This window comes from Myotis brandtii, unplaced genomic scaffold (genome assembly GCF_000412655.1).
Source record: "Myotis brandtii unplaced genomic scaffold, ASM41265v1 scaffold45, whole genome shotgun sequence".
Taxonomy (NCBI): Eukaryota; Metazoa; Chordata; class Mammalia; order Chiroptera; family Vespertilionidae; genus Myotis; species Myotis brandtii.
The window spans coordinates 1,910,400-1,936,076 of record NW_005367209.1 but is presented as its reverse complement, the minus strand read 5'-3'; the positions used below and the strand labels follow the sequence as shown (position 1 = coordinate 1,936,076).

At 39.4% G+C, this 25,677-nt stretch overlaps 1 protein-coding gene across 1 annotated transcript in view; it reads left to right on the top strand.

The window, feature by feature from the left end:
* Positions 1-25,677, top strand: part of PLCB4 (phospholipase C, beta 4) — a 290,061-nt gene that overhangs the window by 233,613 nt on the left and 30,771 nt on the right. The window contains 10 exon segments of the mRNA XM_014546473.1: positions 4,681-4,775; positions 8,221-8,256; positions 10,521-10,662; positions 11,290-11,374; positions 11,691-11,815; positions 13,731-13,782; positions 16,299-16,401; positions 18,390-18,554; positions 21,365-21,569; positions 24,170-24,258. Of these exon segments, the coding sequence (XP_014401959.1) occupies positions 4,681-4,775; positions 8,221-8,256; positions 10,521-10,662; positions 11,290-11,374; positions 11,691-11,815; positions 13,731-13,782; positions 16,299-16,401; positions 18,390-18,554; positions 21,365-21,569; positions 24,170-24,258 (1,097 nt within the window).

Below are 25,677 nucleotides of genomic sequence, written 5' to 3'. Positions count from 1 at the left end.
GGGGAGCTCTGCTCAGCCACAAGCCAGGCTGACGGCATCACAGCGGCGATGGTGGGAGCCTCTCCTGCCTCCTCAGCAGCTCTGTGGATGTTCAACTGCAGCTTCGGCCCTCTGGCAGGTGGACATCCCCCAAGGGGTGTATCACTGCCAGCTTAGGCACAATCCCCCGGGGAGCAGGCCTAAGCCAGCAGGTGGACATCCCCCGAGGGGTCCCAGACTACGAGAGGGCACAGGCTGGGCTGAGGGACCCCCGAGTGCACAAATTTTTGTGCACCGGGCCTCTAGTATAAAATAAACATATACTTGTTATATGTTTATATACTTGTTATGTAAACATCTGAAATACAAGAGTAGAAAAGTTTAATATTATAGGTAAAAACTTGAAAGATACAAGAATTAACTAATCTTATTCATAACCCCTTAGTACAGTGATGGCTAACCTATGACACATGTGTCAGAGGTGACACGCGAACTCATTTTTTTGGTTGATTTTTCTTTGTTAAATGGCATTTAAATATATAAAATAAATACCAAAAATATAAATCTTTGTTTTACTATGGTTGCAAATATCAAAAAATTTCTATATGTGACATGGCACCAGAGTTAAGTTAGGGTTTTTCAAAATGCTGACACGCCGAGCTCAAAAGGTTCTCCATCACTGCCTTAGTAAGTAAAAACTTCTAACCATGGTCTATGTTGCACATGCAAACAGTGGGTTCAATTTCACTCCCAGAGAAAAGTCAGAATGACTTACTTTCATAAGCTTTATATGGCAGGGGAGGTCTAGAAGGCCAAAGATATCTGATATTATTTGATCAATGCCTGCTATGGTTACCTATTACTGTGTAACACATCACCCCAAAATTTAGAGGCGTAAAACAACACTATTATCTTCTCAGTTCTGTGGGTCATCTGGGCTCAGGTTGGTAGTTCTCCCTGAGGTTTCTCATGCAGTGGCCCACAGATGACATCTGGGGCTGGAGTCATCAGAAGGTTTAGTTGGGCCAGTTATCCAAGATGGCTCACTCACATGTCTGGCAGCTGTGTCTGCTGGGAGCTCTGCTGTGCCTGCTGACCCAAGCACCCCCATGTGGCCTCTCCATGTGGATTGGGCTTCTCACAACACGGTGGTCCTGGTTTTTTTTCCCCCAAGAAGCAGAAAACAGAAGCTGCTAAACTATTTAAAAGCTACATCTGGACCTGGGATGTCATCACTTCCTCTCTATGCTATGCATCAAATCAGACTTAGCACCCACCCAGGTTCCAGGAGGTGGGTGCGCAGGAAGGTCACATTGTAGAAGAGCAGGTGGGAAGGCAGATGTTACAGTAGCTGTCTTTGGAAAATAGTCTACCATAATGTCTACTATATTATTTCACAGTTTTTGCAAATAATAAACCTAAACAAGATTTAAGAATAAAATATTGAAAGAGCTATGTTCAAAAGTTCAGTAAAATACTTGTAAAATTTGAAAAGATAACTCTTAGGTAAAAACAGTTTCTTAACTTACACTTAATAGATGGTATTCAAAAACATGAAGGCATTACTAGATACTATAATCCAGTAAAACAAACTGCAGAATAATGGAATAAACTAACGAGAGAAAAAAATAACTACTATTGTTACACCAACATTTTGACATGATTCCATAGCTGGTAAGCAGTGGGACTGAGATTCGATTCTAGAATTGCCTTATCTCCTTTTGTACCTTACAATCCTGCCCTTCTAATATACAGGAATACAAAGAAAACTCAAATATGTAAAATGGCTGTTAAAAAAAAGTTTTAAGGAGAAAGAATATAACTGATGAAAGTCAATGATGTGAGAACTTTTGAACACACATTAATCTAAAATGACGATCAGTGTGATTCCACTTATCACCCTTAAGGGTACTTTCCCAACTTTTATGAATATGTTAATTATTCTTATAGACAAAAATATGCCTCTAGTGGCTCCCATGTTATTTCAAAATATGCTTGAGATTTTGATTAAATTTTAACAGAAATAATCATGAGGGATAGTATAGATGTAGGAAAGTAGCTGAGAGGATAGAATGATTCATTTGAATTTCTCTTTAAAGGCATAGAAGTTTCTGCTTTACCAGTTATATATTTGATTCTTAGGTTCCCTCAATAATATATAGTCATAGTTCTGGTCTACCAGTTGGCTGTCATTACCCTGACCGCACAGTATGATCCTACTATACCCAAATGACTAGAGTCTCTAATTTAAACACTTGGACACAGCAGGTAAGAGGAAACCAAGCATAGTTCAAAAGGGCAGGCTGCTTGGAGGCTGTAGGAAATAGAAAAGGCTCTCAGTCCAAGCATGTGCCCATTCGTTAGCCCGATTTAGATTCAGAAGGACACATGACTCCCAGGACTGTGAGACAAGCAGTGGGGAATGTCAGAACTATACATGTCTGTACATATTTGCACACTCAAGAGATGATAACATTCATCCATACAACTCTTTTAAAGTAGTTATTAAATCTCTACCACTTGTATGAAACATACCCCTGGATTCAAGTAGTTTATATCTGGCTGGGCAAGTTGGACTAGACTCTCAACCTTCTTAATGCCGCAACCCTTTAATACAGTTCCTCATGTTGTGGTGACCCCCAACCATAAAATTATTTCCGTTGCTACTTCATAACTGTAATTTTGCTACTGTTATGAATCGTAATGTAAATATCTGATATGCAGGATGTATTTTCAGGGGTCATGACCCACAGGTTGAGAACCGCTGGGCTAGAGATACATGAAATGAAAATTTAATAGTGATGGTGGGAAGTTTCAAAATCGTTTGTTATAGACTGTGGGTCATGGAAACCCAGTGTCACATTAAGACCATTGTGCTAAGAATCTGGAGAAATCTAATCCACATCTTACTCTGTGGCTTCACAAGTCAAATCATATATCTGAATCTATTTCTTCTGTAAAATAAATATACTAGACTAGATTAAGACTTAGTCTAGCTCTTCCAAATTCTCTTTTTCCTGCCCAAAGCCTATATGACCTACTGTTTTTTGTTTTGTTTTGATTTTAATCATCTGCCTCGAGAATATCCCCTCACCAGAAGACCAGTTCCACAAGAGGAGGGTGTGTGTCTCCATGGCCTCACCTTCATACCTTGCCTGAAATAGCACCTTGCTTTAAGCAGTCTCTCAAATTCCAAATCCAATATAACATCAGTTAAAAGACACCACTATTTTATTTGGACTAAGAAAGAAAAATGCTTTCTATGAATTTTAAAATACCATCAATTGAAGGAAACATTGCAATGTCAGTTATATTAAAATGTTGTGGGGGTGGGAAATGCATCTTTGAATCAGTGCAATCGTTTTACATTTACTCCTGTTCTTGCCTTTTCCTTCGCACATTTTAAACATGCTTTTGAAAAATAGCTCTAATTGTTATGGGTCTGCTAACCTCCCTTGTGAGTCCGTATTCAGAAATTATTTCACTGTTGTTTTACAATACAGGTCCCTCAAGGATTCTGGCTAGGTTTTAGGCAAATTCTTTTCAGGGAATCATGGGAATCCAGATCTCACACCAGCATGTGAGACATTCCTAAGTCTTTAACCAGTTAACTACCACGCATCCAAAACGGAAACTATCCCCACATGCCACGATATTTTGAATTTAATTTAAAAAATCAATTCGCAATGAATATTATAAAAATAAATATATTACTCACAATTCGGGTGTTCTTGAATATTTTCAGCTGAAAATACTCACGAAAAATGATTTTAAAATTGGTCAGGGCTGCCACTTAGGGAAAACATTTTTTTTTATAGATGCTCATGGTGTTTGGGGAAGGTCTGTATAGACGCTTATGGCGTACAATGAGTTAAAGAGAAATTCAATTGGATTATTCTATCCTCTCAGCTACTTCCCTACATCTATACTATCCCTCGTGATTATTTCTGTTAAAATTTAATCAAATTTTTTTCTAATGAGTGATTCTTTTTCCACTAATGGACTTGGGTGGGTACCAGAGTTCTTGTCACTTTCCTGGGCCATGGACCCAATGGGTCTGTGCCTCCTTTTATAGCCTGGGCCATGGACTGAGTGCTCCCACTTTGTTTAGCCCCCACTTCTAGCTCCTCCCCTAGCATGAGCCTGAGAAATGACTTCAGAGCCTTTGAAACCTTAGCCAGGTTTGACAAGTGGCCTACAGGAGCAATACAGCCCTTCCAAGCTCGTCTTGTTTCTTTCTTCTTCTTTTTTCTGTCACATAATAACTTGTGGTCATTTTTGTCTCCTTTTTCAAAATTATCAAATGTATTTTCCTTTTCTTGTATCTTCTTTTTTCTCTAGATCTCACGAAAGATCAAAATATAATTTTTATGAGTTACAGGTATTCTTGAGGCATTGAGGCTTTCACTTTTAGGGTTAGTGTATGGGATGGAAATCATCATTCACTTAAGAATACATTATTAAGCATTAATCATGTCCAATACCATGCTAGATGCAAGAGAAAGAACAAATAACAAGATATGCTCCTTGTTAAGAGTTTAGTGAGTTTTATTCGAAAAAAACTGCATATTTCAATGTTCTCATTTGCTTTTAGCTTCCTTCTCCTCTAAAAGGGCTTATGTTCCCCCCACGATGACGGAGAAGGTCTGATTGCTTGGTGGTAATGTGGCTTCATGGATATTTCTTTTGTCTTTCATGCAGTTGACCAAGAGGAAGAAGCTCATCCTGAATACAAATTTGGAAGCGAACTTGATGACTTGGGTCACAAGGAAGTTGTTGCAAATAGTGTCAAGAAGGTCAGCATTTTGGTGTCCCCTTTATTTCATAGTTCTCAAGAGGCAGCAGCTGTTAGTTATACAATTTTAGAAATGTAACCACCACAAGAGGCTAAAGTAGCCTATAATTCCTCTTCTAAATCCGGTGGCCAGATTACTATCGGAACTCAAGATACACATAATATTAAGTTAGGAGAGACATTTAAATTGCTCTTTAATCATCCCTAGTATTGACTGCTACCCAGTATCCTTTAAACCTTTAAACACTTTCGTTTGTTGCATTATTGTAGGTCAGTGATTTTCAACGTTTTTCATCTCATGGCACACAAAAACTAATTAACTAAAATTCTGCAACACACCAAATATATATATATTGAGCTGGCAAAAAAAATAGGTATTCTGTAATTTTGATCAGACAGCTGATGTTGGGTTGGCTATTGTCATTCTTTATTTGACAATCTAAAGGAAAAGAGGGTAGTGCCCCCAACTAAATAAGTCAGGTATCACATGTTTTAAAAATTCCTGCAGCACACTGAATAGGGAGACAACAACAGCAGCATCCTAGTGGCAAAGGTGAGCCTGTTGAAATCATTAGGAAAATGATCCCTGATCATCACAAGCAAGCCCTCATTACAAAAACCAGCTCTACTAGATAGATAGCTCATCTCCCTACTAATGTAGAGTAAGCATAAAAATATTCCCATCTAGCCAACCACTCAGCAAGAAAAATACTTTTTGTGTACCTACTATGTGCCAGGCACAGTATAGGCTATAACAACCCAGAAAGGTAAAAACACACTTAGTTTCTGCCCTCATAGAGGGTATAGTCTGATAGGAGTTTATAGGAAGAGAGTGGGAAATAGACAACAAACAAGTAAACAGTCAATTATATGATTATAATTTGTGAAAAGTGCTATTATGAAACTAAAAGTGAGACTAATATGGAGGGAATAAAGAAATCAGAACCCAGAGGGTAAAGAGGAACCAGACATGCACAGAAATAGAAAAATAACTTTATTTGCAGAGGGACCACAAGAGTAACAACAAAGACAGTGTAACCAGAGTGAACTGAGTGAGGGGTAGAGTGAAACAAGATGAGATTGCACATGTAGGTGCGAACTAGATGATGCAGGGTTTGGGAGGCCATCGTGAGAAACTCAGGTGTTAATTTAAGTGAGATGTGAAGCCAATGAGAATATTTAAAGGAGAGCACAATGTAACCTAGTAGGAGCTTTTTAAAATCACTACGGTTACCATATGGAGAGGAGTTTAGAAGGAAGCCAGAGTGCATGCAGGAAAAGCAGGTAGGCTAGGCTGTCATACAAGGCCAGACCTCTGAGGGTTTAACGGGAGAGTAAGTACAGAGGATTGAGTGGTTCAGGATCTATTGAGGAAGCAAAAATGACTCATCTTGCTGATGGATTGAATGTGGGGAAGTGAGAGAGATGTGGGAGTGGGAAAGCAAGATGACTCTTTAAGATTTGTGTTTGAGGACTTGGGTAAACCTTGGGGAAGACTGGAAGAGAAAGAATTCAGGAGTTTCAAGTAAGACAGGCCTGTGAGATACTTAAGGTGCCTTCTAGGTGTTTACATAGCATTTACATCTGACCCTGGGTTTATTTCCTAACTGTATAACCTTGGTAAGTTCCTTAATCTCTTAGTGCCTTGGTTTCTTCATGTGAAAAATGAAGGTCATAATTGGCCCATGATGAAGAGTGAATTGGTTTAGTATATGTAAAGAACGTAGAATGGTGCCTGACACATTGAAACGTCTATAAAAGTCTTATGATCATCTTCACCATTGTCATTATCATCATCACTAGCAACATCATCACCTGTATCTAGAACTTGAAGAGAGGTTGGGCTAGAGAGATACATTTGCAGTTCAGAAGATATTATTGAAACCCTGGAAATAATTTAGATGCTTCATGGAAAGAGGCATAAATGGAGGTCCTATTTAAAGGAGACTCACAGAATAGGGGCCAGTAAAGAAGAGCAAAATATAGCCAGAGAAGTGGGAGTGAACCCAGACAATGAGAACAAGGAAGCCAAGAGAACAGTGTTGAGAGAAAGACCGAGTGGTTGATCTTTTTCCCTAGCTTTATTGAGATATAATGGACATAATACATGGCGGGGCATAAGAAGTTTCCAGTTGTTCATATGGAAAATAATGCAATAATATAAGAATAAACTCTGTGTTTTATGTACTCACAAGTGTAAACCTACTTTTGCCCCACCTTGTATTGTGTAAGTTTAAGGTGTACCGTAAGGTTAGTTAGCGCATCCATCACCTCACATAATTACCTTGTCATTCATGTGGTGAGAATATTTAAGATCTGACCTTGCAGCACCTTTCAAGTATATAAAACAGTTCTGTTAACTATTGTCACTGCTGTACATTCAGTCCTTGGGATGTATTTATCTTATAACTAGAAGTTTATATCCTTTGACCAACAAACTGCTCAACAGCCCCCTAGCACCTGGCAAAGTGATTGATTTTGATGATCCTGTTGAATAACTAAGCAGACTCAAGAGTGTCCATTGGATTGGGAACAGTGGCGACCTGGAAAAGTGAAGTTTCAATGCAGTGGTGGGGGCCACTAGAGTAGGTATGAATGAGTAGAAACTATACTTTTGAGTAGCTTTGCTATAAAGAGGAGTAAGAAATGGGCTGGTGGTTAAAGGTAGCCTGAGGAGTCTAGGGGGTATTATTTTTAAGATGAATGAGCTGGAGTTTGCCAACTGTTGGAAATGGTGCAAGTAGAGAGGGGAGATCAAGTCTGTGGGAGAGAGAGGGGCTAACTGCCTGTGGGATCATGGTGACTTGAAGGTGTGGTCTTTGATTGGAGCAGAGATTCTTAACTATTGAAGACAGTGGATGGAAATGCAGGTAGGTGATAGGTACATTTGGCTGTAGGAAAATGGGAGGGTATCTGTCTGCTGAGCAAAGCTGAAGGAATACTGCTATTATACCTTATCTTTTCTGATAGAGAATTTCGACTGCTCTCAGACTATTGGATCCCTGCGAACACTCAGTGCTTGCCTTTATGCTGCTTTACTACATAAAGCCTTTATCAATATACAGACATGAGTGTTGAATGCTGAAGAATGATTTTTCATGTTTAGTGCCCTTTACATATCAGGGGAGGTAACCACACTGATTATTTCCCAAGCCCCACAACTAAATCACTAACTAAATTACCATTAGGAAGGATCTAAATAGATGAAAACCGTCAGCAAAGGAGGGAGACAGCATTAAAATGAGTTTTTATGGTCTATGAAACAGTATCTTTTCAGTACCTGCTCTTGTCCATGGCTTTATGTCATTGATAAATTCCCATCTTAACAAATAAGTAGAATAACAAGTTTACCCATATTTATTTAAATGTGGGCATGTGTATAGCTGGCAAATTTGGAATTTTGCTCTTTAGAGAAGTAAACAAATCATTTTCTTTCTTTCATTTAGGTTTCTGATGACCTTGAACATGAAAACAACAAAAAGGTAAGAAAATAATTTCCTGGTGCATTTTGTTTTCATTACGAGACACCATATGTGGCCTCCTAATATTGAACATGATGTTCTAAGTGTTATTGCTCTATCTTTCCCCTGCCCCATGAAATGTCCAGCTTACAGTTTATGGGTATAATATTTACATGCTTGATGCATCTAATTTTAAGAGTCTTTAAAAGAAAGAAATAATCATAGCAGTGAAATGGTTACATCCCAATGAAATCACAAAAGTAGGGCAGATGAATAAGATGATTTTCCAAAAAAATAAGTATTTAGTGCATTTTCTTAGCTGGATTAGAGGTGTCATTCCTAGAACAGGAGTACATGATCATCAACACATTGACTTTGAAAATACAAATGACCTAATAATAATTGGTCAGCAAGTACATACTGTAGTGAAATAGAAAGGAAATCTTCATTCTGACTACACTGGCCTTCTGAGAAATTGTTAATTTCATATTGCACACATTCTGGGAGCTCATTTGACATTATTAGATATTGACTTTATTGTAAGGAAAGGAAAGTTCTATTTTTAGTTTATTTTACCTTCTTCAGAGTTCCTCCTGATATCAAAGCAATCTTATTTAGTACATGTATATGGTTTATTACAATAGTGAGACATGGCAGTCACGGGCAGAAATTTGCCTTGTAATTTGATTCCCATACTTCAGAGCTTTAGACAATACTGTCTTGCTATCTATGGTTTCCTATCATATTGGAGTAAGACCCTGTCTTCTTACTGTGTAAGAAGATATTAAGATATTAAATTTGGACTAATTATGGATAAGTCTAATCCTAATCCTCTCCCAGGATTTTGTGAAATTCTCTAATATCATAATATCATAAGGTATTGGGATAAACAATGGACAGGTTGGCCTTTGATCACTGCTTTTTATGAACTAAGTAGCTGTGACTGAGTTATTTTAATCCTCAAGGCCTCAGTCTTCTCAGGTGGTCAGTGGGTAGGACTCTAATTTCTCCTACATGTGATTAATGCATAGTGCATGCAATAATGACATTGCAAGCAGGAATTCAGCCCAGTGTCCAACACAGGATACTGGTGTTACTTATTATTAAACACACAAGAAAAAATCAGACTGGCCTCTGCCCTATTAGGGGGGTTGGCACATATGAAAAAAATGATTTAAATAAACACACCAATAACTATTATTATTTGATTTTTATCTGAGGCTTTTATTTGTGAAATCAGTTTGATGATTTAGAATGTCAAGTCATCAGATAAGCCCATTTAAATAATAAACACACCAATAACATATATTATTTGATTTTTATCTGAGGCTTTTATTTGTGAAATCAGTTTGATGATTTAGAATGAGTCATCAGAAGATAAGCCCATTTTAAAAAAAAAACTGAAGAGCTGATTCATGTGCCTAAGCAATTTATCTACCTGTAGCAATCTGTGCAGGAAATTTAGCTTTTCAAAATTCTCAACAAAACGTTGCTCACTTTTGAAAGCATTGGTTTTTGGTTTTTGGGTTTTTTTCTGATTTACCAGGAAATAAACTGAAGTATTTTTTCTCTATGCAAAATAATACAATTTCAGTATTTCAATACGATAGTGTCCTGTGTAGTAGGTTATTAGATTATATTAAGAATAAGCTTTTTAAAAAAACAAAGACCATAAACTACTATGTATGTTGCTTAAATCCTAGAGCAGTGTTAAGCAAAGTGGGACCCCCAGAGGAGCTTGGAAGCTAGTTAGAAATGCAAATTCTTGGGCCTTCACCTAGATTCATTTCATCAGAAACTCTTGAGGGTGGGGCCCAGGAGTGTTTGTGTTTTAAAAGGCCCTCCGGGTGATCCTGCTGAACACTGACGTTGGAGAGTCACTGTTTTGACTTTGTGCCTCCAGTCATGAAAATAAGAATAATTAATTCCTGCTATGTATATTTTATAGTATTGCTGTGAACCTCAATATAGTTTCTTGAATATTATAAAGTCCCTTTGAAAATCTAATAAATGTCCTAAAAATGTAAGATAATCCTTTTGGGTTATTTGGAACTACAATGTATATTAACATGCCTTATTGAAATGAGGCATGCGGCCCGCCGGCCACGAGTGTGACATGCTTGCTTTATTGTAATTGAGCCAGGAGAGAGTCTTTATTTTTATGTGTGTGTGTGTGTGTGTGTGTGTGTGTGTGTGTGTAAATTATCGTCAGTGAGGAAGTCTGTAGCATATCCCTGTGAGTCCTGAAGTCACCAACATGTATGTTCCCTCCACTGTGCTCGTAGGGCCTGGTTACCGTAGAAGATGAGCAGGCATGGATGGCATCTTATAAATATGTAGGTGCTACCACTAATATCCACCCGTATTTGTCCACAATGATCAACTATGCACAGCCGGTAAAGTTTCAAGGTTTCCATGTGGCTGAAGGTAACACCAAAGGTTAAATGCTACTGCCTTTTTTGTCTGCTTTGCTGTTGTTACACGGATGAGCTGTGCTCTGACTTGTTGCCATTTCCTTTTCTGGGTATGAGGCCTGTTCCACCTCACCTTATTTTTGTTTCACAGACCACATGTCCTTGGCATGTGGTGGCATTTGTGTTGTCATTCCCTACTTCTGCCACAAGGTGGCTCTGGGGGACTGGACTTGTTAACACTCAAAGAGTATATCCTCTTGCATTAAATATACTTCATAAAACCTCTTTTCATCAAAAGATCGTCTCCAAAAATGTGTAAAGTATTTTACAATATTTCCTAATTATTTCTGGGCTAAAGAAGCCATCATCATCATTATCATCATCATCCAATATACATATTTCATGGGTGGCTGTGTGTGGCAATTGTGTACATATAATTTGCTTAATGACTCCACATTTAATTCATCCCACTTTTTTTTAAGTCAGCTGTCTATCCATAGGATGTTAATGAAAATAGGAGTTACTGATATGATAATGGAATGTCTGCCTGCAAAGTCTCATGGTTCAGGGTATAATTATATTTATTGCTTGTCTGTCCTTCTTTGAGGGTTTCTGAGTGCATCTTTGCTTTTCTTTACAGAACGCAACATTCATTATAACATGTCTTCTTTTAACGAGTCAGTCGGTCTAGGCTACTTGAAGACACATGCGATTGAATTTGTGAAGTATCCTTATGGAATGAGTGGTTGGTGCACCTTTGGTTTGACGGGAATCTCTAAAGTAGATAAGTGGCTAATGCATAATTGTGGTTGTAGAGCCAATAAAATATTATGTGTGAAAGACCACAGTGCCCAAATGCGAATTGTTTTCTTAATCCACAAAGCAACCTGGTTTTTCTCTGAAACATTATTTACAAATGTGAAATTTGCTCTCTGTTTGTTTGTCATTATTGATCTAGACCTTAGTTGTTTTAGTTCTTTGTTGTTTATTTATTGCTGCCGGAATAAGCTTTTTTTCCATTTTCCTTAATAAGTTACACAGTTATAACAAAAGGCAAATGAGTCGTATTTACCCCAAGGGAGGCCGAGTGGATTCCAGTAATTACATGCCTCAGATTTTCTGGAACGCTGGCTGCCAGATGGTTTCACTGAACTATCAAACCCCAGGTAGGAGCTGATGTCCAGTAACCTCGAATTCCAGGAGAACCCTCTGACAGGATGGTGCCAACAGCTGCCATCACTTAGCTGTGGGCATTTTTTAAAGGAAGCAGACATATGGCAAAACAATGTGTTGAATTTATGTAATGGTGAGAAAATAAAAACTCAAAATAGAGCAACAAAACAATGACAGAAGATAAAATATTTTGATTTAAATGGAATTTCTTTTTGTAAATGTCATGATTACTCTGCTAAACATTTTCCCCTATTCCATAATATTTCTAATTTTTCTCTTGGATCAAATTTATCTTCATTTCCAGAAAAAGAATTAAATGTGAAGAATTTAAGTATCTTTGTACAGTAACTAGGACTCATTTTTCCTTTGGAAAGTACCTTCCCACTGTTAACACTCAGCAGCTATCAATGACACCATGGCACCTCACCATCAAAGTGCAGGATATTATGGGGTAGACTGCTGACATGGTGTGTAGATAGCTGTATGTTCTTAGAGGTATAATGTATAACTCATTCCTTCAATGTGTACTCAAAGGCAGGTTTCAAATATATGATTTCACCTCTCCTGGAAAGAGAGGAGAGAACTTCTATAAATGCATAAACAAATTTTAATGTTTTTTGAGATTTGCTGATGAGCCTAGGATCACAATTTTAAGGTTAGAAATAGAAAAGTAATGGGCTCTAGATGCTTACCTAAAACAGATGAAAAATATGTCACAAAACCTATTCACTTTTTTATGCTTACTTCCACAGCATGGCCCTTACTATTGGTAAAACAAAGCACAGCAATGATTTCTTGTTCAGTTCTTTGCTGTATGAGGGCACCTCCCATGTTTCCCAATTTGGGGCATGTTCGTTCTCTGATCTGCCTGCCACACTTTGAGAATCTCTCTTCCCTGTGTTTTCTATTGTCTGGACTGATTGACGGTCCTTTGACTTCCGTCCATTTGGCATGAATGTGACCTGACTCTATTTCCCACCCAATGGTAGACTCTCCTCAGTGACCGGAAGTTGGAGTCAAATTTCTATGCAGCGTGCCCATCAGTCCAGTCCTTGCTACACTAAACCATGACCAGGTGCCAGGACAATCCGAGAGTGTTTCTAGCAGAGACAAAATAATCTTACTTCCTAAAAACAATGTTATATTCTCACTTATCAGAGGGTCCATTGTATGGATGAAATGATCCTAAGGCTTTCTAGCAGAGACAAAATAATCTTACTTCCTAAAAACGTTATATTCTCACTTATCAGAGGGTCCATTATATGGATGAAATGATCCTAAGGTAGTTTATTCAGTAGGTCAGCTTATGTTTTATTCTGTAATGTTAGGTTTAACCACAACATTTTGAAGAAGGAAATTTTTCATCAGTTGACCCATTTCTTTTGCTGTTGAAGAGAAAGAATGAAGATTGTGTCTGCTCACAAGAGAAAAACCATACGCCATGCCCTGCCTGTGTAGACCCCCCTAGAAGAATTCCCCTGAAGTCACTTATTTTTACACGATACTTACCTAGTTTATTTTTTAATGGAGTTTTATATTTACACACAACATACTGGGTATTTCCAGGGAAACCTTTCTCTGGGGTCATAAGGCACATCCTCTCCAGCTCTATCATGTTGGACATCTGTACTCTCAACTCTACCTGAATTCATATAGTGAATCCAAATTTTAAAGCAATGCTAGCATGATCTTTATGAAAACACATTATATGTTTAATTTAAATTAAACACAAGGTCATTTCAACATAGGCGTGAGAGTTGTGTGTTTACACAGACACAGTAGGACCTTGCGGTATTAAAAAGACCTTTCAGCCTAGGATCGGGATCTGGTTTCCATTGTGTAATCACCCCATCAAGGTCTGCTTTGTCTGGGGAGATGAGATGCTAAATTATTTTTGTCTCTTGACAGATTTAGCGATGCAATTGAATCAGGGAAAATTTGAGTATAATGGATCGTGCGGGTGAGTAATGTGATTTAAACTGCTGTCACCGTGTTCTGGCTCTCCATGCCACAGCCATAATGAAACCATGTCATTTTTAATTAGAGACTGCTGAACTTAAGCTGGGTTTGAGGGATGGGATGGAAACAAATGAAATCCCTGGATAGATTACATTTGCAAATATACATTCTTCATCTCCAGTTTTACAGGTGTGTGTGTTTTTTTTTAATTTAACCATAAGTTAGGCAGTTTGTCATACACACTAGAGTTTAACTTTCTCATTTTAAATTCAATAGTAGAAATTGATATAGTTAGGACAGACAGTGATTCCTGCTCATTTGGACATTAAATGGACATGAAAGATGTGTATTTAGCCCTAGCCGGTTTGGCTCAGTGGATAGAGCATCAGCCTGCAGACTGAACGGCCCCAGGTTCGATTCTGGTCAAGGGCACATGCCTGGGTTGCAGGCTAAATCCCCAGTAGGGGGCATGCAGGAGGCAGCTGATCAATGATTCTCTCATCATTGATGTTTCTCTCCCCCCCTTTCCCTTCCTCTTTGAAATCAATAAAAATATATATTTTTAAAAAGATGTGTATTTAGCCCTAGCTGGTTTGGCTCAATGGACAGAGCACCCGCCTGCAGACTAAAGGATCCCAGGTTTGATTCAAGTCAAGGGCACATGCCTGGGTTGCGGGCTTGACCCCCAGTAGGGAGCATGCAGGAGGCAGCCAATCAATGATTCTCATCATTGATGTTTCTATCTCTCCCTTTCCCTTCCTCTCTGAAATCAATAAAAATATATATTTTTTAAAAAAGATGTGTATTTTACCTGGGACAAATAAAGGAATAAGTTTGATTTAATATATGATGACATGATGGGTGGCAAGTTGCATTTAATTCAGGCAGGAGAAAAGCTTTATTTTCTCTTCATTTGTTTGCATGTCATAAATAGCACTCTAAAATCAATGAAGCAAGTATAAAATAGGAAATGTTAATTCCACTAAAGTGGTGAAAGATTAAATGAAAATGTAAAGTTAAAATTCTACAGAGATGAAAAACACTGTGTGGCCATTTTTTTTCTCCATGCATCTCTCCCCAAGCAGCACTACAGGCAAATAACCCCAAACTGCTGCCCACAAAACCCTAAACTAACCCAATGGAGTATCATCCCGTCTGTAATGGACTCTCAGAAAGTTCTTGGCCTCTCTGGTTGAATATCTACTTGTTATCACAAAAAACAACCAGTCAAGATGAAATGTTTCCGCAGCTGTGGGTTCAGCAGGCACACTGCCACCTCTTCTTCCCGCCACGTGGTTCTCTGCCCGGGTACCTCCACAGGGCGGACGGGCCTATTGCCCGAATCACCCTCCACTTGCCATGGACTTAGGCCTGTGCCTGTGTCCACCATGCAGACTGGTACCAAATGCATGTCCTGTGTCAGAAAACATCAGGCAGGACCAGGAACTAATGCAAAATGGAAACAAAGGGCTCCTTGTTCACAAATTATCAAGAGCTCATTTACTAGTTCCGATCGTTCTTAGTAGATTCCTTTGGTAGATTCTATATCCAAGATCTTGTCATCTGTGAAAAGACATAGTTTTACTGCTTTCCAATCTGATACCTTTTATTTCATTTGCTCACCTAGTTACCCTGGCTAGAAATAGAGAAAGAATTACATCTTTATTTCCACCCACCTGTAACTGAAATTTCAGATTTCCTTTGATTATTAACACAGGCAGCGACTCACAGTAATATCAGTGGCACCTGTGACTCTGTCACCAATTTAAATCACAGCTATTTTCTAACATTACTATTGTTACAGATCTTCACATTATTTTTATGCCTAGCAATACTTTGAAGTTATGGTAATTATCAAACTTTCCATTACATCTCATAATTTAACACATTAGTTAAAACATAATAAAGTAGAATATCACATATTTTCTGTTTTGATAACTCTAGCTAAGTGGTTCTCAACCTTCCTAATGCCGTGACCCTTTAATACAGTTCCTCATGTTGTGGTGACCCCCAGTTTCATTGTTACAAATTGAACATAATTAAAGCATAGTGATTAATCACAAAAACAATATGTAATTATATATGTGTTTTCTGATGGTCTTAGGTGACCCCTGTGAAAGGGTCGTTCGACCCCCAAAGGTGTCGCGACCCACAGGTTGAGAACCAGTGCCTAGCTTATTTCATTGGTTTTTCATTCCATTTTATTTTGTGCACATAAGGGCAAGTATGTGGAGGGGTCCATGGCATAAACAAGTCGAGAGAAAATGGTAGCAGCAGGAAGTCCTAGGTGTGCCTGGTCCTAGAATCTAGAGAACATTCCTTCTTCTCTGCTCCTCTTTAGGATTATTCAGGGTTATTCTTTTCAATCCTTAGGAATGTTCTTTAGATATGCCTAAAAGCATAGCTCCTGAGTTAGAGACGGGGAAAAGAAGGATTTAGTGTCCTGAAGAGTCAGTGTTTTAGAGTTTGTAAATGCAACTGATAAAATAAATTCCTTCTGTGCTTTTGTCCCATCAGGTACCTTCTCAAACCAGATTTCATGAGACGGCCTGATCGAACATTTGATCCTTTCTCTGAGACTCCTGTTGACGGGGTGATAGCAGCCACTTGCTCAGTGCAGGTAAGGCCCCTGCTCTTCACAGCACAGTATAAATGTGTAGGTAGGTGGTCCTGGAAAAGTCTCAAGAAGTCACATTTGAAATGTTTAATGTCAAGGGTCAATAACCATGTGTTGCCCTCAAATTTGACTTGAAATTCCCCCTTTTTTCTTAAGAGATACATTTTTTTTTCTGCTAGTAAAAGTATTAGCTATGTTTAGTGAAATTCAAGAGATAGGAAAAAAGTACCTAATAGAGGATATGGAGCAACAGAAACTCTAATTCATTGTTAGTGGGAATGCAAAATGGAATCCACAACTTTGGAAGGCAGTTTGGTGATTGCTTACATACTAAACATGCTTTTATCATGCGATCCAGCAATCATGCTCCTTCGTAGTTACTCAATGAATTGAAAAATATGTCTATACAAAAACCTACACGGGGATGTTTGTAGCAGCTTTATTCATAATTGCCAAAATTTGGAAGCAACCAAGATATCCCTCAGTACGTGAATGAAAAAACAACAACTGTGGTCCATCCAGACAATGGAATATTAATCAGTGCTAAAAGGAAATGAGCTATTGAGTCATGAAAACACATGGAGGAGACAAACACACATTACTAATGGAAGAAGCCAATCTGAAAAGGCTGCATACTGTATGATTTCATCTATATGATGTCCTGAAAAAAAGCAAAACGGTGGTTGCCATGTGTTGAAGGGTGCGGGGGAGAGGAATAGGCAGAGCACAGAGGATTTTAGGGCAGTGAAACTAGTCTATATGGTACTGCAATAGTGAAACATGTCATGTTACATTTGATCAAATCCATAGAATATACAATATCTCGTTACATTTGATCAAATCTATAGAATATATAACACATCATGTGACATTTGATCAAATCCTTAGAATATACAACATCAAGAGTGAAAGTGTAATGTAAGCTATAAACTTTAGGTGATAATGATGTGTCAGTGTTTATTGATGCAACACATGTACCCCTCTGATGAGAGATATCCATAATCCAGGAGGTTGCGTGTGTCAGGACTGGAGATATATGAAAATTCTCTTTACTTTCTGCTCAATTTTGCTAAATTGAACATAAAATTGCTCTAAAAAATAAAGTTTGTTAGTGGAAATAATACCCACTTTATTATTCCATTTCTACAAATTTCTAGAAAATACAAACTAAGGTATAATGACCAAATAGTAAATCAGTAGTTTCCAGGGGACAGAGCTGGAGGGAGGGATTGCTAAGGGGCACAAAGAAACCTTGAGGGGTGATGGAAATGTTTGTTGTCTTAATTGTGGTAATAGTTTCCCAGGTGTGCTCATATGTCAAACTGATTTCATGGTGCACTTTAAATATGTAGTTGATTATATGTCAATTATACCTCAAAAAACGGTTTCAAAATTATTACATAATGGATAATATGAAAAAAACCGATAAATGGCTATAGTCATTTAGAAAGTCAATGGAAAATCATCTTTCCATTGCTTTATAATAATAAACAGAATTTAATGCTGGTCTTTACAAATATATACCATGTAGCTGACTGGTGTCAATATCAATAAAGAAGAACAGGCATTGTTTTTCTTCCTGTGTGTGTCTTTTTAAGACTTTTAAAAGAATTCAGTAAAAGTGCAGTAAGGCAGCATTTTGGAGCTATGAAGTGATCGTAGGGCATTTAAACCCATCACTTCCTTTCATAGGTGTGGGCACTTAGGTGAAATGAAGATACTTGGACACTATTTCTTTGTAGTATGTGATTTGTATATATATTTCCCTTGTTCTTTTTCTAGGCAGTTCTCCAGGGTAGTACCTCTGCCTAGAATAGTTTTTTGCATAGATTAGTTGCTTAATAATGTTTCGTTTAATAAAGAGTGAAGCCCTTCTTTCCATAAATAATTGAAATTTCTAAAGATGAACAGAGAGATTATTACTTCTTGATTATTCTTTGCTTCTGATGACTACACAGACTTTACTCCTCTCTCTTGTCCTATTGCTATAGGTCATATCAGGTCAGTTCTTATCAGATAAGAAAATTGGCACATACGTAGAAGTGGATATGTATGGGTTGCCCACTGACACTATACGTAAGGAATTCCGAACTCGCATGGTGATGAACAACGGACTCAATCCAGTTTACAATGAAGAATCATTCGTGTTTCGGAAGGTAGGACGTTTTCAATGTGCCAGACTCACTATGCTCCCTTTGGAGCCATGTTTTCATGCATAGATACTGCATGATAGAAGAACAATTATTCAACCCAAATGTCTTTTTTTTTCCTTCTCCTCATGGCTTAGTGCTGTAGCTGTCATGATTATTGTTTCTGTTTGTCCCCATCCTTCTTTTGGCTCTTCTCTGCTTCTTGGAGGAGCCCATCTCCTATGTGGCAATGCCTGGGCCCCAGGTGTGCAATCTGCTGAGAATGCATCCTTGCTTGTGGACACCATTGTGCATGGGAGAGTTCCTCCCTGCCCTAGCAGCAGCTGGTAACTTACACTGTTCCTTTAGCCAGGAGGGCAAGTAGTGTTTCACTATAATTAAGGCCAATAAATGTCTTCAAATGGGGCAGTTGGTATTGTCCTGTGTCTCCAGAGAGTGTGATACCTGTTGCTACCTGCAGGTCTGTGCTTCACGTGCTACTTTGTGTATTTTGGGTGTCTTTTTAATACTATAATTTGATCCTAAGAACAACCGTAGCTATTCTCTTATGATTAAGTTTTTAACCTTGTAATTGTTTTTCACTTTGTTTCTCTTTTGTCAATTGAAAACATATTGAAAAATTCATTCATTAGCTGTGTCGTCTTTAAGAATGTCTGTTTCTCTCCCTTTTTCTGTTATCCTGACAAAAATGGTTTCTTGCTTCTTCTCTAGGCACAGGTTTTCCAGGTGTTTCTGCTCCATTTGTGTGTCATGCAGCACAGATAATCGGTTTCTTGTCTTAATGCATAAGGATTATTCACCTCAGAATGGACCATCTCATTTACAGAAAGCTGTTTAGGGGAGATTGATGTAGGGACAATGAAACAGGTTATTTGGGGATTTAGGTTCTCCCTGTGATGTGAATACCATTATCATGCAAACCCCACACTATCACTTGCTCTACTGCTGTGAGTGAGGGATAAATTGCATACACACCTGTGATCTTTCTCTCTTCCCTGGTTTTTTCAGTTTGTTATAGCCGGGTCTGTTGTCCTTTGGGCCAGTGTTCTTTGTCATAATGAGTAATCCTGATACATAGTTCTAAAAATTCAGAACTTTCACTGCAGAGGCTTTTTGTTTTCATGAGTAAGGAGATACCAAACTTGGTTTTTATATGTGATACTAGAGGCCTGGTGCACGGATTTGTGCACCAGTGGGGTCCCTCGGCCTGGCCTGTGGGGATTGGGCCAAAACCAGCTCTCCGACATCCCCCGAGGGGTCCTGAATTGCAAGAGGGCACAGACCAGGCCGAGGGACCCCACCATGCACGAATCCGTGCACCAGGCCTCTAGTATGCATACAAGATCTTTGGTTAATCTCTTCTCACCTCCCCACCCCCTCTTCCCTCTGAGAGTCATCACTCTATTCCATGTTTCCATGCTGGTGGCTTCTGCTCCTGCATTGAGCATCTGCCCCCTGGTGGTCAGTGCATATCATAGCTACCAGCCTGTTGGCCAGTCACTTAGGCTTTTATATACATAGATTACTGGCCCCAGAAACAAATGCCAATTCTGGATACTGAAGTTAAATTATCTATTATTGATATTAAACACTTTGTTTCCTTTTCTGTGTTATTGTTTTTATTCTTTGCAGTAATCTCACAGGTAATAAACCTCCATTCATCACATGAGGAACAATAGAGTGACTGAAGTTGGTTGAATTTTAGCTTTTTGCCTTTTCATTTTATTAAAGTTGGAATAAAATTATCACCCTTAGGCAGAAATAGGCAATCAATATATCATTTAACTTTAGACATTGTACTCAAATCAGTCCAGATATCCTGGATTGCTCTTAGCTACTAGTAATTAAAAGGCACTCCTGATAAAAAACAGCCCGACAGTTGTGGCTCAGTGGTTGGGCATCAGCCTATGAACCAGGAAGTCACGATTCAATGCCCAGGTTGCTGGCTTGATCCCCAGTAGGGGGCATGCAAGAAGCTGCTGATCATTAATGATTCCATCTCATTCTCCCTCTTCCTTCCTCTCTGAAATCAATAAAAATATATATATTTAAAAAAACATTTCTTTTGTAATGTTGCTATTTTGTATCTGAATAGGGTTTCTGTTCTCTGAGCTCAGGTTTTATGTCCATTTATTCAGTTTGGGAATGGCAAGAGTAGATGTCTTGGTTCTATGTTAATGTTTCTAGCTGTCCAATCTTACTCTACTTAATATCACAAAATGTGTTAAAAATTGAGGAATGCAAGAAAAAAGAGAGACTTCAAATTTATATATAAATTATATTTTATACATAAAGCTTTTCTTCAGAGACACTTTCTACATTCTTTTCTCTTTTTTTTGCAGCCCCCCCCCCCCCACATTCTTAAGAACAGGCAGAATTAGATACCAGAAGCAGCCCAGGTAGCAGACAGACCACCAGATTAGACGTCAAGAGTCCCGATTGCCAGGCCCAATTATCGCTGACTACCTCTGAGATGAAGGAAAGTCACTTATTTATCAGGGCCTCCTTTTGCTCATCCATTTCAATGGTTGGGGATTGGGAAAGATGACAGGGATTGGTCTAGTGATCTTTCACATCCATTCCATCTAAAATTTTCATTGAGGTGATTTCCAGGAAACCTGCCCCATTGCCTTTCTCAATGGCTTGGGCACTGTGGCTTATACAGCATACTCTAGGAATGCAGATTGATCATGGGTCCATTTTCAACCATAAAGGGGCCTTGAAAAGCAGTGTGGATGTGATCCTCATTCCTAGAATCGTGGTTCTTGGGAGCTGCATTCCTAAACTCAGTAAAAAGTACCATTCTTCATTTGCAGGTAATCCTCCCTGACCTGGCAGTCTTGAGGATAGCAGTGTACGATGACAACAACAGGCTGATCGGCCAGAGGATTCTCCCACTGGATGGCCTCCAAGCAGGCTATCGACACATATCCCTTCGAAATGAGGGAAATAAACCATTATCACTGCCAACAATTTTCTGCAATATTGTGCTTAAAACATATGTGCCTGATGGATTTGGAGGTAAGTTAAACATTTGGGTTCAAAATATGATATCTATATATCTATATATTTTTATCCATATATGTATATACCTACATCTATATCTATAATAATAAAAGCATAATATGCTAATTAGACCGGAGGAAGCCGGGGCTGCGAGGGAAGCCCGGGTCTCAGGTGCCAGAGGGAAGCGGGTGCCAGCAGCCGGGGGAAGGAAGGCCTACTCTTGCACGAATTTCATGCATCAGGTCTTTAGTATACATATATATGTGGCCCCAAATTACAAGATCATAAAATATTTCACCACTGGCTTAAGAAAACCTGTTCCTCCAGGGCTGCCAACCCTGGTAGCCTCGAAGAAACCAAGGAAAACTGGCAACCTCAGGGTTCATACTAAAAGTAAAAGGGCAAGGTTAGATTCTTTTTAAGGTTCTTTCTTATTTTGAAATATAATTTTATGTTGTTAATCAGTTTGTCAAATATGTTTGTGAAGGATATATTTTACACCATCATTCAAAGGGGGGGGGCATAATATTGAAACATTGATATCGACTGGTATCACTAAAAGATTTAAATAGAACTCAGCTCTCAACATGCCTGGAGTTTCTTCCAAATCCACAAGAGAGTTCAATTTCCCAAAAAAAGATCTTAGTCCTCATTCCACAGAAGACCACCTTTGGTTTTCCTGAGGTGACCAATGGGAGGAATCTAAAGCTGGACCAAGTCACAGGATTTTGTTTAAACATAAATATATTAACATTTTATAAACTCCAACTAAGCCAAGAACATTAAGCGAAAACAAAGATTTTCAGTATTCTCAGAGTCTGTTCAACCAAATGGACACAGTACAGCAGAGCAATTGCGTCAAATTAACCCACAGTTCAAACGCTGACTCCACTACTGGACAGGTGACTTTGGGACAGTGACAGAACCTCTCATTTCCCCGCCTCTAAAGCAAACATACTACCTGCCTCATAGCATTCTTGTAGGATGCTCATCATTATGCTATTCCCAGAGCCAGGCTCGAAAATGTGTGCATGCTTGTACATGTGGCTGTAAGTATAGCTGTGCTTTCTATACTGGAACACATCAGAGTTTGATTTGGGGAATTGGGGTTATTTTGTTGTTTGATTGTAGTAGTGCATGCTGCTCTGGAGGGCAAATTTTCTGCAAGTAGTCCTCAACTTTAAAAACCTGATTGCTGGTTCAAAAAGCCACGAGGATTTTTCAGTCCCAAAATTACTTCTTCCTTCCTCCTTCCCCTGTGTTTTATTTTAAAAAAAATTAAAAGAAGACTATTAGAAGCGACAGCATATAGTAGAAGATGTGAGAGACATAAAAGAAGCTGGGAGAGGGTGCTGTGGGCCAGGTAAGTGGATTAGAAAGGTATTATAGCTACTCAGAAAATGGACTATGTAAGCAGCCCTTAAAAAATAATGTAGTTTATCTTGCCCGGTGTGAGCATCATCTATGCACAGAAAGGTCGCTGGTTCAATTCCTGGTCCGGGCACATGCCCAGATTGTGTGTTAGACCCCTGGTCAGATGCATGCAGGAGGCAACCGATAAATCTCTCTCTCTCTCTCTCTCTCTCTCTCTCTCAAAATCAATAAAAGCGTATTTTAAAAAATAGCAACAATGTAGTATTTATGTATTGCTGATATGGAAGTGTTTCTAAGATATGTGAAGTTTAAAAATAAAAAAAATTGGTGGACAAAACCATAAATCCATATGGAGTTCTGAAAAAAATAAGGATACAAGAAATGGGTAATGGTAGTTACCCACTGAGTATAGAATTGGCAGGAGAGATTTTTATTATTCATATCATATATATTATTTTTATTATATTATTAAAATAACATATTTTCTGATATAAAAGGGAAAAGAAAAAATTTTAACTGAGAATAATTATCTTATGAATGTAATTAGGAAAGTGATTCTGCTAGGGGGAAATTGATAAAACATAATTTTTAAAATTTGTAAATTTTGTACTGTTTTAAGGTAACAAGAATAATCATTCCTTCTATGGTATTAGCAAATTATGCAAAATTATATGAAATTCTATTTGAAAGTACTTGGAACTCTTCAAATGACATTATATAAAAGATGGAATTTTACTGTATTGTTGAAACAACACTGGAGAAATATTTCAGTTTATCTACCATGGGACAAAATTGGCTTTAAATATGCATTAGTGTTCTCTATCTAAAAATCAGCTTCATGCCAGTGGCATCTACTATGCTTCAAGTACTTTTGATATTCATCATCTCACTGAATTCTCACCATATCCTGCAGGGTGGGTAGTATCAGTTTTAATTTACAGATTAAGAAACTAAATCTGGGGACATTAATTGACTTGCTCAAGGTCACACAAGTAAATAGTCAGGAACCTAAGGCAATGTACTGCCTGCTGTATTTGGGGAGAACCAAAGGGAAACATCTGGCTTTACTTATTTCTTGCTTTCAGCAACTAACTCTGCTTAATGAACTTGTTTTATGTCCAAGGAGAAGGAACTTAGAGGGCACAATGTGAGTCCAGGATTCTGAATAGTGTATTAGCTGCATTTTCTTGGATTTTTTAGTAAAACAGAATTAACATCTCAGTGTTCTATTTATTCCCCAGATATTGTGGATGCTTTATCAGATCCAAAGAAGTTTCTTTCAATTACGGAAAAAAGAGCAGACCAAATGAGAGCTATGGGCATTGAAACTGTAAGTAGCAATAGTCAATTAAAGACAGCAAGTGGGGAAGTTTAGTTGACCAAGAGTGATTAAAAGAGCAAGACAAAGTAATAAATTACTATAACAAGTTCAAAGAAGGTTTTTGAAACAGAATTTATCAATTCACCAAAATTGTTTCAAAGGTCAGTGAGAGGGTAGCATCTTATCTAATAAAAGAGAAATATGCAAATATACCATACCTCCGCTATACCCACAAGCCATGCCCACCAGCCAATCAAGAGCGAGTATGCAAATAAACCCAACCAAGAAGGCAGCAGGCACGGAGCTAGAGCGAACAGGAGGCTTGGGTTGCCCCTGGCGATGGAGGAAGCCAAGCTTCCCGCCTGCCCTGGCCGGCTGTGGGCTCTGCTCAAGGCTACAAAGTTTCAATTATAGAAGATAAATAAATCCCAGTTACATGCTTCCAGCCACTGTGGCCTCCGCTCAAGGAGGGTCTGGGAGCCTGGGTTGCCCAGAGCTGTGGCCAGCTGGCAAACAGCCATCAGCCACTCACCCAGGCTGGTCAGGCACCCCAGCAGGGACGCCCACCCTGAAGGGGGTGTGGCCAGCCTGCAAAAAGCCCTCAGCCCCTCACCCAGGCTGGCCACGCACCCATGCGGTGAAGGTCCCCACTGGGGGTCTTGGCCAGCCTGCAAGCAGCCATCAGCCCCTCACCCAGGCTGGCCAGGCACCCCAGCAGGAACCCCCATCCTGAAGGGGATGTGGCTAGACTGCAAACAGCCATAAGCCCCTCACCTAGGCTGGCTACACCCTCATGGGGCGAGGGTCCCCACTGGGGGGCTTGGCCAGCCTGAGCATGGCCCTCAGCCCCTCACCCAGGCTGGCCAGGCACCCCAGCAGGAACCCCCATCCTGAAGGGGGTGTGGCCAGCTTGAAAATAGCCCTCAGCCCCTCACCCAAGCTGACCACGCCCCCTTCACCCCATGGGGGAGTAGCCATCCTGCAAACCACCACAGGCCCCTTGCCCAGTCCTCCCCACACCCCAAGGGAACCCCCACTCTGATCCAGGACACCCTTTAGGGCAAACCAGCCAGCCCCCACCCATGCACCAGGCCTCTATCTATACTCATAAAAGGGTAATATGCTAATAGACTGGGAAAACCTTCCAGGAGACCTCCCGGACGTTCTTCTGGACAAAGCCATGGTGGCAGGGCCTAGGTAGAGGTGGTTAGAGGCCAAGAGGGGAGGGCAGTTGTGGGTGATCAGGCTGGTGGGGGGCAGGGCTGTTGGGAGTAAGCAGACCAGCAGGGGGCCAGTTGGGGACAAGCAGGCCATCAGTGGGGGTCAGTTGGAGGTAATCAGGACAACAGGGGGGGCAGTTTGGAGTGAGCAGGCCAGCAGGGGGGCAGTTGGGGGCAAGCAGACCAGCGGGGAGGGAGGGTGGGGGTG